Here is a 15,383-nt window from a genome sequence, read left to right as displayed (position 1 = left end):
CATTTCCAGGGACAGGTTACCAGAATCGGGGACTGTCCCGGAAATTGGGGACATCTGGTCACCTTACAGTTAGCTCAAAGGAGAGGTAAAGGAAGGATGCAAAGAAAAGGTTAGACATTTGCACCATTCAAATGAATGAACAGTTTAGACTTTTTGTGCAATTCTATATAGACTCCTAGGTAGATCTGAAAGGACTGGATAGGGGTCAGCAATATAGTAATAGATTGACCTTGCGCTCTGAATTTTTTGCCATGTTCCTTACACCCTATCCAATTGCTTCAGATCTACAAATGTGGTGGGTAGTGGATAGGGCTAGGGGTTGTTTCTGGACAGGGCCATTGACCAACACAAACCTTATATACTTGGGAGAGACACTTCATAAAAGGATTCTGCTATGCTTAAGGACTACCACTAGAGTCTAGAGGAAAGGCCTAGTCCCTTGTTTCTAGACGGGGCCATTGACTAACCTTATATACTTAAGGGGAATCCGCTTAAGTCAAATTTTCACTTAGTCATGCAAGGATGCTGCGATGCCAAAACACAGTGTGGGTTGACAGAGAAGTACACTAGGGGAGTAATAAAGTACTTCTAATGATGTTCTGTATTTCTGCTTGGTGAATCAGCATGAGGTCTGTTCGTGCTGAGTAACAGATATGGGAATTTCATGAGCACACACACACGCTCGCAGACACACATACTTTATTGAGATGTTATCAACTCACACACTGCCTGGCTTGTAGAATACACACAAACTGTAAGAGACATGCCCAACCTCGCCTGTAGGACTCAGTGGCATGACACACACCCTAATAGACAGCCGGCGCCGATGACGTGGATGCCAATTAAGGTAGCCCCCTGCACCTCTCTGATTCAGAGGGGTTGGCTTAAATGTGGAAGACGCATTTCAGTTGAAGGCATTCAGTTGTACAACTGACTAGGTATCCCCCCTTTTCCTGTAGAACATGGAACATAAATGCAGTCATACACGCACCGTCTGTTCCCAGGAGGTCATTAGCTCATATATTTATTCAGAGCACGGACCCGTCTCCTGCAGTGCCTTTCTTTCCTCCCTCTCCACTGGATGACAGAGGATATGTCTGGTGACATCACTGCACCTCTTCACACAGTGGTTTTCAGCAGTGTGTGTGCGCACGCACGCACTTGTATCGCTATACTCTGTGTGTAAGTGTATGTTTGCTTGCTGGAGTGTGTCCGTGTCCATGTGAGTCTGCAGTTGTGTGTGACTGAGTGTTAGCAGTAACTCACCTGGCGAAACTTGGCCCGAGCCTCCTTTTCCTTCATCCTTCCATGTGCAACTAAGTAGTCAAATACCTCACCTGGACAGGTCGAGAGAAAGAAAGAGCGAGGTCTGGAGTGAGGGAGGAAACATCTACTGCAAACCAAAAAGCTTTGGCAGCTCCAGTCCTGTAGAGCCGCAGGTCTGCAGGCTTTTGTTCCAGGCCATCTCTAACACACCTGATTCAAGTCATCAGCAAATCTTCAGTTTGTACCAGAATAATATGAATAATTTGGCGTCTTAGCTGATGTAGAATAAAAAGCCTGCACACAATGCGGCTCTCCAATACCTGGGAGTTGTCTGCCAATGTGCTAGTACAGTTACTCTTTAAGGTGCAGACAAAATATACTAATGTCTCAAAAAAAAGAGAATGTGTGCTTACTGAACCGGGAAAAGACAATCATGGTCAAAACATGTATCACTTGCCCAATAAAATACTGTGCATGGGGGGGAAGCATTATAATTAAGACAGTCATTTTAGATTCAATCATTATTTTGTTCATACTCACCACCACTGGCGTACTCCATTATCAAATAAAGTGTCTTCTCAGTCTCAATGACTTCAAACAATTTAACTGGAGAGAAAAGGAGAGAAATAGTGGATGAGTGAAGACAGCCAATGAGGACAACACATCCTGTCAACTACTAGCTGACAAACAAAAAGGGTGCATCTATACCGAACAAAAATATAAACGCAACATGCAACAATTTCAAAGATTTTACTGAGTTACAGTTCATATAAGGTAATCAGTCAATTTAAATTAATGAATTAGGCCTTCATCTATGGATCTCACATGACTTGGCAGGGATGCACACACTCGGCCATTGGTTGACCTTGGAGGGCATAGGTCCCACCCACTGGGGAGCCAGAACCAGCCAATAAGAATGTGTTTTTATAACAAAAGGGCTTTATTACAGACAGAAATACTCCTGCAGGTGAAGAAGCCGTATGTGGAAGTACTGGGCTGGTGTGGTTACACATGGCCTGCGGTTGTGAGGCCAGTTGGATGTACTTCCAAGTTCTCTAAAACGACATTGGAGGTGGCTTATGGTAGATAAATTAACATTAAATTCTCTGGCAACAGCTCTGGTGGACATTCCTGCAGTCAGCATGCCAATTGCACGCTCCCTCAAAACTTGAGACATCTGTGGTATTGTGTATCAAAACTATACATTTTAAAGTGGCCTTTTATTGTCCCCAGCACAAGGTGCACCTGTGTAATGATCATGCTGTTTAATCAGCTTCTTGATATGCCACAAAGGCAAAGGAGAAATGCTCACAAACAAAGGGATGGGAACAAAGGGATGTAAACAAATTTGTGCACAACATTTGAGAGAAATAAGCTTTTTGTGTATATGAAAAAAAAAACAAAGCCATGATTTGTACAAAGAAAGTGATTAATTTCTCATTGCTCTGGATGCATAAAGGCTCTTTCAAACGCGCGCACACACATGTGGGGGGTATCATGTGTGTGTGGATGCTTTTGACTTAGACACATGCCACAGACAAATACATTTTAATGAAACAATGAAACATGTTCCATTTGGTTTAAATAATGCAAAAACAAAGTGTTTGGAAGTAAAAGGAAGTAAAAGTGCAATATGTGCCATGTAAAAAAGCTAACGTTTAAGTTCCTTGCGCAGAACATATGAAAGCTGGTGGTTCCTTTTAAAATGAGTCAAAATTCCCAGGTAAGAAGTTTTAAGTTGTAGTTATTATAGGAATTATAGGACTATTTCTCTCTATACCATTTGTATTTCATATACCTTTGACTATTTGATGTTCTTATAGGCACTATAGTATTGCCAGTGTAACAGTATAGCTTCCGTCCCTCTCCTCGCTCCTCCCTGGGCTCGAACCAGGAACACAACGACAACAACCACCCTCGAAGCATTGTTACCCATCGCTCCACAAAAGCCGCGGCCCTTGCAGAGCAAGGGGAACAACTACTTCAAGGTCTCAGGGCGAGTGACGTCACCGATCGAAGCGCTATTAGCGCACACCCCGCTAACTAGCTAGCCATTTCACATCGGTTACACCAGCCTAATCTCGGGAGTTGATAGGCTTGAAGTCATAAACAGCTCAACGCTTGAAGAACAGCGAAGAGCTGCTGGCAAATGTACGAAAGTGCTGTTTGAATGAATGCTTACAAGCCTGCTGCTGCCTACCACTGCTCAATCAGACTACTCTATCAACTCAGACTTAATTATAACATAACACACAGAAATACAAGCCTTAGGTCATTAATATGGTCAAATCTGGAAACTATCATTTAAAAAATAAAACGTTTATTTTTTCAGTGAAATACAGAACCGTTCTGTATTTAACTAACGGGCGGCATCCCTTAGTCTAAATATTGCTGTTACATTGCACAACCTTCAATGTTATGTCATAATTATGTACAATTCTGGCAAATTAATTACGGTCTTTGTTAGGAAGAAAAGATCTTCGCACAGTTTTCAACGAGCCAGGCGGCCCAAACTGTTGCATATACCCTGACTCTGCTTTCACTGAACGCAAGAGAAGTGACACAATTTCCCTAGTTAAAAGAAAATAATGTTTAGCAGGCAATATTAACTAAATATGCAGGTTTAAAAATATATACTTGTGTATTGATTTTAAAGAAAGGCATTGATGTTTAGGTACACATTGGTGCAACAACAGTGTTTGTTTTGCGAATGTGCTTGTTAAATCATCACCCGTTTGGCGAAGTAGACTGTGATTCGTTGAAAAATTACCAAGCACCGCGTCGATATTATGCAACGCAGAACAAGCTAGATCAACTAGTAATATCATCAACAATGTGTAGTTAACTAGTGCTTATGTTAAGATTTTTTTTTTTTTTACAAGATAAGTTTAATGCTAGCTAGCACCTTACCTTGGCTTCTTGCTGCACTCGCATAACAGGAAGTCAGCCTGCCATTCAGTCTCCTCGTGGAGTGCAATGTAATCAGCGTCCAAAAAAATGCAGATTACCGATTGTTATGAAAACTTGAAATCGGCCCTAATTAATCGGTCGACCTCTAGTGGAGACCAGCACGCTGAGTCTGTTTCAACATGTAAAGGAATGAAATGACCCCCTTCCTGTCACACGCATTTCATTACTCTGGGCATAGAACGGGAAAAGAGAAAGGTAGTAAGAGACTGAAGATTTGATCAGGGTTGGACTCAAGTCAAATTGACCTGACTATTAAAATATAATGACGATTACTTTAATTGTCCATTGTCTTAAGGAAACAGCTTTGTCTCCTTCTTTATTCAAATTCCTCAAAACCCCATATGCACATCCCAGGAGCAGTTTAGAACCTAAGTGCCCTGCTCAAGGCCACAATGGCAGAAGATGGCCTAAGATTCAATATCAGCGACTGCCTGCACAACCCACCCTAAACTATCCCACCTAAAACAATAAGCCAGCTATCGAGAGCAAAGCCACCCTAATAATTGTCAGCCCTGCCCATCCACTCATCTAGCCTGGTCCCAGATCTGTTTGTGCTCTTAGCAACTACATAGCTGTCATTGTCAAGCCAAACATGTTTGACATAATGCGTGACAAAGAGCTGGCATGATCGCTAAAACAGACTGGCGCTCAGGCTACCACTCAACTACTGCTTCAACCTGTTCCCATCAGGTCAGGAGGTCAGATGCGTTAGATTTGGATTAGTTCTAAAAATGGGATTCATCAGCCTAAATTGAACAACAATAAAAAGGTACTGCAGACATTACCATGATTGGAAACCCAAAAACAGAAAGACAGTACATGCCAGTTATGGCTGAAAGAAATTGTATCTGTTGGTGAATAATGGGTTGTAAAAAAAGCAACTTGGCGAGTCTGTTTTTTTTAAGTGACACTGGTTACCTTCAGATAAATCTCTGCCCTTGCCTTGAAGTGTGTGTGTGTGCGTGTGTATTGTGTAATCATTCCCAGGCCCAGGGTCTTAATGAAGCCATCCCCCAGTCCAAAATATGTTTTATGGGAGTACTTCCGACCATCCGCTGGCTAGCCGGAATGGGCCGGCCCAGAAAAGGAGCATGTCAAAGTCAACCGGAATGGGATCCGGTTGAAAACAAATCATACTAATAAGGACTGCCGGCTCCCTTTTCCCTAGTTGTCACTGCACAGCCACATCCCGGAATGCCGTTTCATCCTGGAATGCCGCATCGCTTTCCATCAAGTTCTCTTGTTATTAGTTTGTCATTCTTTTTATTTGATGTATCCTTTATCTAACCTGGCAAGTCCCATTGATAGAGGCAAATGTTTTGCTCTGGACAAGAAGTAGCATAAAGACATTAATAGGAAGACAACGCATACATGTACTTATCCTAGGCCAAGTCTCCCGAGCTGGCGCAGCGGTCTATGTCACTGCATCTCAGTGCTTGAGGTGTCACTACACACCCTGGTTCGATTCAAGGCTGTATCACAACCGGCCGTGATCAAGAGTCCCATGGGGCGGAGCACAACAGGCCCAGGTTAGGGTTTAGCCGGGGTAGGCAGTCATTGTAAATAAGAATTTGTTTGCCTAGTTAAATTTAAAAAAATCTTCGGGTGATATTTCATTTGTTTTTTTGATAGCTCTGTTCTCAAAACTGTCCACGTCACAGAGTATGGAAAGAAATGGATACAAATGAATTGGATGTTGTACAATAGGTTTGAAAGAAGTCGTGTGAAGTGGTAGTAATATGGTAGTGTTAGTATTAATACGGTACAATCTCGTTTCACACTTGCATTGCTTTTGAAAATAACTTGCATTGTAAGGATAGAATAGATGTGTTGGTTGGTCTTACCTATATTGGGGTGATTCAAGATCTTCATGATCCTGACTTCACGAAAGAGCTGTGAAAAGAAGAGAGAAAGATGCCATCTACAATCATAATCTCCTGCAATCAAACACACTGCCAGGGATCATTCGTCATTTTCATCACGGAAATCAAGGAAACAAAATAACCAAGAACAAAATCAGTTTTGAAAGTGAAATAAGATAATACTTTGTCTTCTTGCACAGAAGCTGGATTTGTATCTTGACAGGAATGACTGGAGCATATGATTGTCATCTCCTGATGATAATTGTTGGTACTGTGAGTGTTCAAGAGCTTCACTGACGTTTAAAAAAGCCCAACACAACAGGGCCACATTCAGATCATCGAGCAGTTGCATCAGTGTGTTTTGGATGACAATGCAGCTGCATTGAACAGATGTTTCAGATGAACAACATGAGCATTTCAGGGTACAACACCAAGATTAAACATCTGTTATAAATAGTTTAGGGCAGAGTTCCCCAACTTGCGGCTCGCCGGCAGAATTTGGGCCGCGGGTGATTTTTTTTTGGCCACACAAGTTATTATTGATGGACACAAAAGACAAAAAACAACACCAGCAAATCAGTTCTAAGTGATTTTAATTTTGGAAAATTGTTCCCACACATATTAGAGAGATACTGTATTTGTGATCGTATGCAAATGCAAGCAAGGTTTGAAATTATTATATATCTGTTTGGGCTTCTTGCAGTCAATTTGCAGTGTACAAATGATTTGTAATTATGTTCCGGCCCCCTAACCATCCTCTCAAGAAAAGATCGGCCTGCGGCTGAATCTAGTTGATGATCCCTGGTTTAAGGTGTACCGTTGCTGGGCAGCTGCTGTGACACCTAATTGTCGAACCACTGGACTGCCCCTTTTATTCCAACAATAACAGAACGATAGCTGAATGTTACCCAACAAGTCCACAGACATTTTCCAGAAGTGTAACTAGAATACGGGCTTTAAAGAGAGCTGGAGAGATGATTGACATGCCTGCTGAAGTGGAGTAGAACATTAGGCATTTTCATCTTTGACTGCTCATGTGCGCAGCGAATTAGTCACTGCTTCATAGATGGACAACCGAGTGTGGGTGTACTGTGTGTGTGTTAAAGTGAGTGAATTAATAGTGTGCGTGCGCTTACTGTGTGTGATTGACAGACTTCCATAAGGGCTAATGGGGTCCACGCGGCAACAGTCCCTGTGACGCACCGTTACCCGTGTGATTAGGCAGCCTCTGTCAAGCGGTGACAGGGTGCTGTAACATGTTTTGGCTGCCTGTCCGCTCCTCCCGACTCCCTCCTCTCCCAGAGGGCGAACGAGGACCAGTACTCTGCCACATTGTCTGTAGTGGTCAAGTTACCAACATTTAGCTAACAAAACAAAACACCAAGTCAAGTATCACGATAAATAAAATACAATTTGATTAGGTCACATGCCCGGAATACAACAGGTGTAGATCTTAGTGAAATGCTTACTTACGAGCCCCTAACCAAAAATGCAGTAAAAACAAAAAATACAGATAAGAATAAATCTAAAAGTAACAAGTAATTAAAGAGCAGTAGTAAAATAACAATAGCGAGACTATATACGGGGGGGTACAAGTACAGAGTCAATGTGCGGGGGCACCGGTTAGTTGAGGTAATATCTACATGTAGGTAGAGTTATTAAAGTGACTATGCATAGATGATAACAGAGAGTAGCAGCAGTGTAAAAGAAGGGGAGGGGGGGCAATGTAAATAGTCTGGGTTTGATTAGATGTTCGGGAGTCTTATGGCTTGGGGGTAGAATCTGTTTAGAAGCCTCTTAGAAGCCTCACCTAGACTTAGCGCTCCGGTACCGCTTACCGTGCAGTAGCAGAGAGAACCGTCTATGACTAGGGTGGCTGGAGATTTGACCATTTTTAGGGCCTTCCCCTGACACTGCCTGGTGTGGAGGCCCTGGATGGCAGGAAGCTTGGCCCCAGTGATGTACTGGGCCGTACGCACTACACTCTGTAGTGCCTTGCAGTCGGAGGCCGAGCAGTTGCCATACCTTTTGAGGATCTGAGGACACATGCCAAATCTTTTCAGTCTCCTGAGGGGGAATATCGCGAGTAGGGATGCACGATATATCGGTGAACATATCGGAATCGGCTGATGCGATGTTAAAAACCGATGTCAAAGCTACTGTGCATTCCTATTTAACGTATATAACCACTTGGGTTGTGCCGTGGTGGAGAGCTTTGTGGGCTATACTCGGCCTTGTAAGTTGGTGGTTGAAGATATCCCTCTAGTGGTGTGGGGGCTGTGCTTTGACAATGTGGGTGGGGTTATATCCTGCCTGTCTGGCCCTGTCCGGGGGTATCGTCGGATGGGGCCCACAGTGTCTCCTGACCCCTCCTGTCTCAGTCTCCATGCTGCAGTAGTTTGTGTCGGGGGGCTAGGGTCAGTCTGTTATATCTGGAGTATTTCTCATGTCTTATCCCGTGTCCTGTGTGAATTTAAGTATGCAGTCTCTAAATTCTCTCTTTTGCTCGCTCTTTCCTCTCTCGGAGGACCTCAGGACTACCTGGCCTGATGACTCCTTGCTGTCCAGTCCACCTGGCTGTGCTGCTGCTCCAGATTCAACTCTTCTGCCTGTGGCTATGGAACCCTGACCTGTTCACCGGATGTGCTCCCTGTCCCAGACCTGCTGTTTTCAACTCTCTAGAGACAGCGGTAGAGATACTCTGAATGATTGACTATGAAAAGCCAACTGCCATTTACTCCTGAGGTGCTGACCTGTTGCACCCTCAACAACCACTGTGATGATTGTTATTTGACCCTGCTGGATATCTATGAACATTTGAACAGCTTGGCCATATTCTGTTATAATCTCCACCCGGCACAGCCAGAAGAGGACTGGCCACCCCTCATAGCCTGGTTCCTCTCTAGACTTCTTCCTTGGCTCTGGACTTTGTAGGGAGTTTTTCCTAGCCACCGTGCTTCTACACCTGCATTGCTTGCTGTTTGGGGGTTTAGGCTGGGTTTCTGTACAGCACTTTGAGATATCAGCGGATGTAAGATTGAGGTATTTGATTGAGGTACATGACGTAATAACGGCACGTAAAATTTTGCGCTACACGTGCAACACATCATTACTAACCTAGCCCACACAATGTCTGCTGTGTGGATCGAGGAATCAACAAGTCGAGCAGTCATTTGAAAGAGTAAGAACATTTCAGCGAGACAACTCAAAGGTGAAATGCATTAAAGCCAAGATAATGGAATTCATTGCCCTTGACAATCAACCGTTCTCTGTCGTGGGTGATGTTGGCTTTCGCCGACTGGTCAAGCGCCGGTACACACTACCAAGTGTGCTATTTTTCAGACGTTGCCCTACCGGAGTTACACAGTAATATACTATGGACATACTATGGAACACCGTTTGGGTCTTTGCGTGTCAAAAGATACAGTAGCACTGTCAAAGCTGTAAAAAAAAAAAAAAAAAGGTCAGCAAACACCGGCCACGAACGATGTGTTTACAATACCACATTAGTAATAAAGCATCATTTGTTTGACCGCAACTTCTGGGGTAGCTAGCTTTAGCTTGGTACCTAGCTAGCAACAGTACAACCAGCCTGCAAACAATGACCAGTAGAAACTGCAGTCATTTTCATTATTCTTAGGAATCCTTGTTGAGTAAGTATTGTTGTTTGCCTATTGAAATTGCACTTCAGTTCATGAAAACAAATAACTAGCCAGCTAATTAACCCTGTTGCCCAAAGCTTCTGTTATAAGCAACCAGCTAGCTTCATCTGGCTAGTGAGGCTCGACTGGACCGTGTTGTGAAGTTAGCCACAATAAGGATTAGGCACAAGTGGAATTTGCAGTTTGCCTTCAAATTAAAAGTAATTGATAGTGATGCAAATCTATACAAATAGTGTAATTATGCCATACTTTTATTTTGCAAGCTAACCGCAAAGTCCACTATTGTGGCTAATCCTTATTGAGGCAAGCTTCACAGATGGGTCCGACCACCATTAATCAAATAAGAACTGTCTTGTAAATTAGGATTATTTTAGATGACACCTAGCTATATAGTTAGCTAGCTACCTATAGCTACTGAAACAGATTATGTCGTGTTATTTTACGTGTATCTTTTTTGACACGCAAAGACCCAAGCGGCATTCCATAGAAATCCTGGTTGAGAATGAAACAACGGAACAGCAAGTAAGTGAGAGAAATAGGTTTTGATTATGTTTTACTGGTAGTGGGACATGCGTAAATGCCAACAAAATTACTTTTTGGTCAGTGTGGAGGGTGGGTGTGTGTGTGTAACCTGTTTTTAACTAGGCAAGTCCGTTAAGCACAAATTCTTATTTCCAATGACTGCCAGACGACACTGGGCCAATTGTGCGCAGCCCTATGGGACTCCCAATCACAGCCGGATGTGATACAGCCTGTATTCGAACCAGGGACTGTAGTGACGTCTCTTGCACTGAGATGCAAAACTGACTTAATAAACATTTTATAAAGAGGCAGTAGAGGGTTCTTTAAATCGGTAGGGCCCAACAATTTGGTAGTATCATATGAAATGGTACTACAGTATTCAAAAATGTTGGTACCATAAGTATCATGACGTTTTGGTTCCGTGATATTACCGTGGTACCGGTATACCTTGCCACACTAATTGTCTGCATCCCAAATGGGAGTGGTGGGAAAAGTACCCAATCGTCCTACTTGAGTAAAAGATACTTGAGTCATTTTCGATTAAGGTAAAAGCGAAAGTCACCCAGTAAAACAATACTTGAGTGAAAGTCAAAAAGTATTTGGTTTTAAATATACTTAAGTGTCAACTGTACATGTCACTGATAAAATATACTTTAGTATCAGAAGTAAAAGTATAAATAATTTCACATTCCTTATATTAAGCAAACCAGACAGCACCATTTACAAAACATTTTTAAAGGATAGACATCATTGAATGATAGACATCATTTACAAACAAAGCATTTGTGTTTAGTGAGTCAGTCAGATCAGAGGCGGTAGGAATGACTTTGGATGTTCTCTTGAGAAGTGTGTGAATTGGACCATTTTCCTGTCCTGCTAAGCATTCAAAATGTAACGAGTTTTGGATGTCAAGGAAAATGTATGGAGTAAAAAGTACATTTTCTTTAGGAATGTCGTGAAGGTAAAAGTTGTCAAAAATATAAATAGTAAAGTATAGAGACCCCAAAAAACTACTTTAGTACTTTCAAGTATTTTATGGCACCCTATTCCCTATATAATGCACTACTTTTGACTAGGATCCAAGTAGTGCGATGTGCCCTGGTCAAAATAGTGCAGTATATACACAGAATAGGTGTGCCACTTGGGAGGCAGCCATCATCCTCTGACTGAACCAGTGGGAATCCCCTCAAGGTATTTCAAGGTGAGGGAAAAAATTAAAAAACATACAAAGACATTACTTCGGTTCTCCTGTTCAGTGCATATGCACACAAACGCTTCCCAGCATGCATCTAACAGGTATGGAAATCAACTGAGAAAGTAGAGAAGCTTGTACTACTGTAAATGTTGCCTTTTGGTTGCATTAACATGGTGACACTATCACTCAAAACATTTTCTTCCTTGCTTTTCCTGCAAATATAATACTCTACATTGATGCTACACAATTTACACACTCATCAAGTGTACACACATGCCTGGTGAGAATCCTCCCCCTGCATCCACTCCCTGAAACAAAGGGAAAACCAAACCATGACCCTATGAATCATTATCAGAATGAATAGAAGGTGGGGCTGGCCGATATCGAATTCATTCTTATTTGTTTTAGCACAAATGTTCCAAATGCCTCTTTCGCAAGAATCAAGGTCCAAATATATATATATTTATTCGTGTTTTGGTCTCCTTCGCTCTTTCTGTGCCATGTGTACTGTGCACCTTCCCACTCGCAAGCCACTCCCCAATCACCTCACAACAACAAAGACAAACAGTTTCAACTCACCATTTGCATTTGGAGGTTTGGTCAAACATAACTGGTCACAAGGACACCGAAACACAATAAGACATTTTACTGTAATAAATAAAACCTTTCTTAACAATACCATTTGTATGTCTCAACTTCTCAAATTGTGCGAAGAGCAGAACCTAGTATCAATGAACATGGATTCTGAATGCGCCTCATTGTGGTACCACTTACTGCTAGCAGCATTTGCCGCATACTGTTATACTAGCTGTGCAATGAGCATAAAAAAAAACTATTATATAAGGAATTGGCAGCTTTCTCATTCTGACAAATAAGGTAAACCACGTGATTTCAACATCTGAACAGTGGACAGCCAACCAATCTGTTCAAACAGTTGGAGATAGACAGAAGAGTCTGTTCTACTTTGTTTGCTTGCAAAAATAACCAAGTTGGCTAGACTTTAAATATAAAAAGATCAGCTGCCTACCAACTAGCACGTGGACTTCTGCTTGAGAGATTGTTTATATGAGACCTGTGCTAATTTTCTATAATGTCTGCTACAAGAAGTTGGTCATTATAAGTAAATGTGCATTATGCATGGTTCTGGTTAAATTTAACAAAAAGGGAATTTTCATAGACAGACTTAAAAGCCAGATCAGTGATTGCAAAAATGATGATTAAATTATTTTCATATAATAATTACATTAGTGGGTCTTATGGTTGTGGAAGGCTTATATTTAGCCTAGGTATAATTTCACAGGCTCTGAATTCATTAGATTATTGCTGATATTTGAAATGCAGTGCATTTCACCTTTGTTGAACAGTTAGAGGAAACATTCAAACCAAGATTTATAATTGTAAATTTGTAATAATAAAGATATTTTTAAGCCATAATCACCCAGCCCTGATAGAAATGGGTGAAGATGAAGCACCTATGGGGTAAAGTTTACTCTAGGTACCGATCTAGGAACAGCTTCCCCTCCTCCAATCCTAACCTTAACCATTACCAGGGTAAATGAAATACTGACTCAAGGTCAGCACCATGGATAAACACTGTACACAGGTGCACTATTAGAATGAGGTGTCAGTGTACAGAAACGTGACGCTGTAGTTGGCAGGAACAGTGGTTGTATTTTTAGATCAGGGGCTATAACTAGCTCCGCACTTGGATACGGGAGAGCCTTGTAGCCACGGGACTCAACTCGATTCATATTCATGACATTGCGGCTCGTGATTGGCTCCTCAAAAAGCGAGGCTGGGTGGGAGCAACGAGCATCCGTGAGTAACAGATTGTGTGTATTTTTTAACCGTGTGGATGTGTACATTGAATATGTGAACTCCATGCATGCATGTTTGTATCTGAGCATCGGGGTACTTCTGCCCAGTACACCCAAACCAGTCTACCACACCCTCTTTGAAATGCACAAAGAAAAATGTGAGTGAACTGTAATAAACAAACACACTGAATTTGAGCATTAACTTTGGTTTTTATTCATGATTTGCGTCATTCACCGTCTCGGACCACATATGTGTCTTGCACATTCTTGCTCTTAAGAGTTTCCATACGTCACAGCAATGCCAGCCCTCTCACACACCAGGCACTCACACGTGCGCACACACGCATGCACTCACACATTTCTCAATGAACTACAAAGTAACCACACAGACATCCCCTTTTTACCTCGTCCTCTACTCCCATGACTCTTTGCGTCCGAGGCACCCCTTAGGGTGGCCTCTTGATGCCTGACTGGCTGATGAGGAGTGACAGGCATGTGGGCCAGACCTCCCCCTCCCATGACGCAAGTAGCAAAAGGAGTCTAGTCTGATCTACTGCAGAGAGCTGGCTTGCGTTCAGCAAGCACCACCGTATGAAAGCGTTCTCAAACGGGGAATGAAAATGTGTTTTATTATCAGTCAATTTTAGGGTAGTACTGCCTCGGTTGGTGCCACTCCCGCCCCCCAAAAAATCTGGTTTCATGCTCCCTGAGCTTGTACCTGTGTTAGGACAAACCAAGAGCCTACTTTCAACCAATCTAATTAACCTAAATGAAAGCTGCAATGTAGTGATGCACTGATGACAATTTTGGCCGATACCAATATACAAATATTTTCATTGCCAAAAAACACCGATACTGATAACCAATATTAAAAATGAGTGCGGCCTTTTAAGCAATCACATGGACGCAGCGGTCTAAGGCACTGCATTTCATCCAGGCTGTATCATATCCGGCCGTGATTGGGAGTCCCATATGGCACGCACAATTGGCCCAACGTCGTCCGGGCTGTCATTGTAAATAATAATTTGTTCTTAACTGACTTGCCTAGTTAAATAAAGGTTACACACACATACACAGAACAAAAAGTAATTTTGTTGGCATTTACGCATGTCTCCACTATCAGTAAAACATAATCAAAAACCTATTTCTTTCACTTACTTGCTGTTTCGTTGTTCAGTCGTTTAATTCTCAACCAGGATTTCTATGGAACGCCGTTTGGGTCTTTGCGTATCAAAAAAGATACACGTCAAAATCTGTTTCAGTAGCTATAGTTAGCGAGCTAGGTGTCATCTAAAAATAACCCTAATTTAAAAGATATTTGATTAATGGTGGTCGGACCCATCCATGTAAAGCTAGCCACAATAGTGGACTTAGCGGTTAGCCTTCAAAATAAAAGTATGGCATAATTCTACTGTTTGTATTCATTTGCATCACTATCAATGACATCCTTTTTTTCCACAAGACTGCTTCGATCACGTTGACTGAGATATGTTCCGGATAGCATCGAACAACAACATTGATGTATACGCTGATTCAGTGAGCGAGTTTATTAGCAAGTGCAGCGGTGATGTTCTACCCACGGCGAATATTAAAACCTTCCACAATCAGAAACTGTGGATTGATGACAGCATTCGCGCAAAACTGAAAGCGCAAACCACTGCTTTCAATCAGGGCAAGGCGACCAGAAACATGCCCGAATACGAACAGTGTAGCTATTCCCTCCGCAAGGCAATCAAACTAGCTAAGCGTCAGTATAGGAGTAGAGGTCGGCCGATTAATTGGGGCCGATTTCAAGTTTTCATAACAATCGGCAATCTGCATTTTTGGACACCGATTATGGCCGATTGCACTGCACTCCATGAAGAGACTGCATGGCAGGCTGACTACCTGTTATGCAAGTGCAGCAAGGAGCCAAGGTATGGTCCTAGCTAGCATTAAACTTATACAAAACAATCAATCGTAACATAATCATTAGTTAACTACACATGGTTGAGGATATTACTAGTTTATCTAGCTTGTCTTGCGTTGCATATAATCGATGCAGTGCCTGTTAATTTATCATTGAATCACAGCCTACTTCGTCAAACGG

At 42.2% G+C, this 15,383-nt stretch overlaps 1 protein-coding gene across 3 annotated transcripts in view; it reads right to left on the bottom strand.

Moving 5' to 3' along the window:
• The window catches only part of LOC115103968 (serine/threonine-protein kinase MARK1-like), an 86,793-nt gene that overhangs the window by 27,063 nt on the left and 44,347 nt on the right, over window positions 1-15,383 (bottom strand). For all 3 annotated transcript variants that reach the window (XM_065006379.1, XM_029625046.2, XM_029625047.2), the window contains exons 4-6: window positions 6,081-6,129; window positions 1,807-1,872; window positions 1,267-1,337 (exon numbers count right to left, since the gene is read on the bottom strand). In XM_065006379.1, coding sequence (XP_064862451.1) covers window positions 1,267-1,337; window positions 1,807-1,872; window positions 6,081-6,129 — 186 coding nt within the window. The remainder of the gene's footprint in view (window positions 1-1,266; window positions 1,338-1,806; window positions 1,873-6,080; window positions 6,130-15,383) is intronic.

Source organism: Oncorhynchus nerka, linkage group LG21 (genome assembly GCF_034236695.1).
Source record: "Oncorhynchus nerka isolate Pitt River linkage group LG21, Oner_Uvic_2.0, whole genome shotgun sequence".
Lineage (NCBI taxonomy): Eukaryota > Metazoa > Chordata > Actinopteri > Salmoniformes > Salmonidae > Oncorhynchus > Oncorhynchus nerka.
This window is presented reverse-complemented; position numbering and strand designations above follow the sequence as displayed.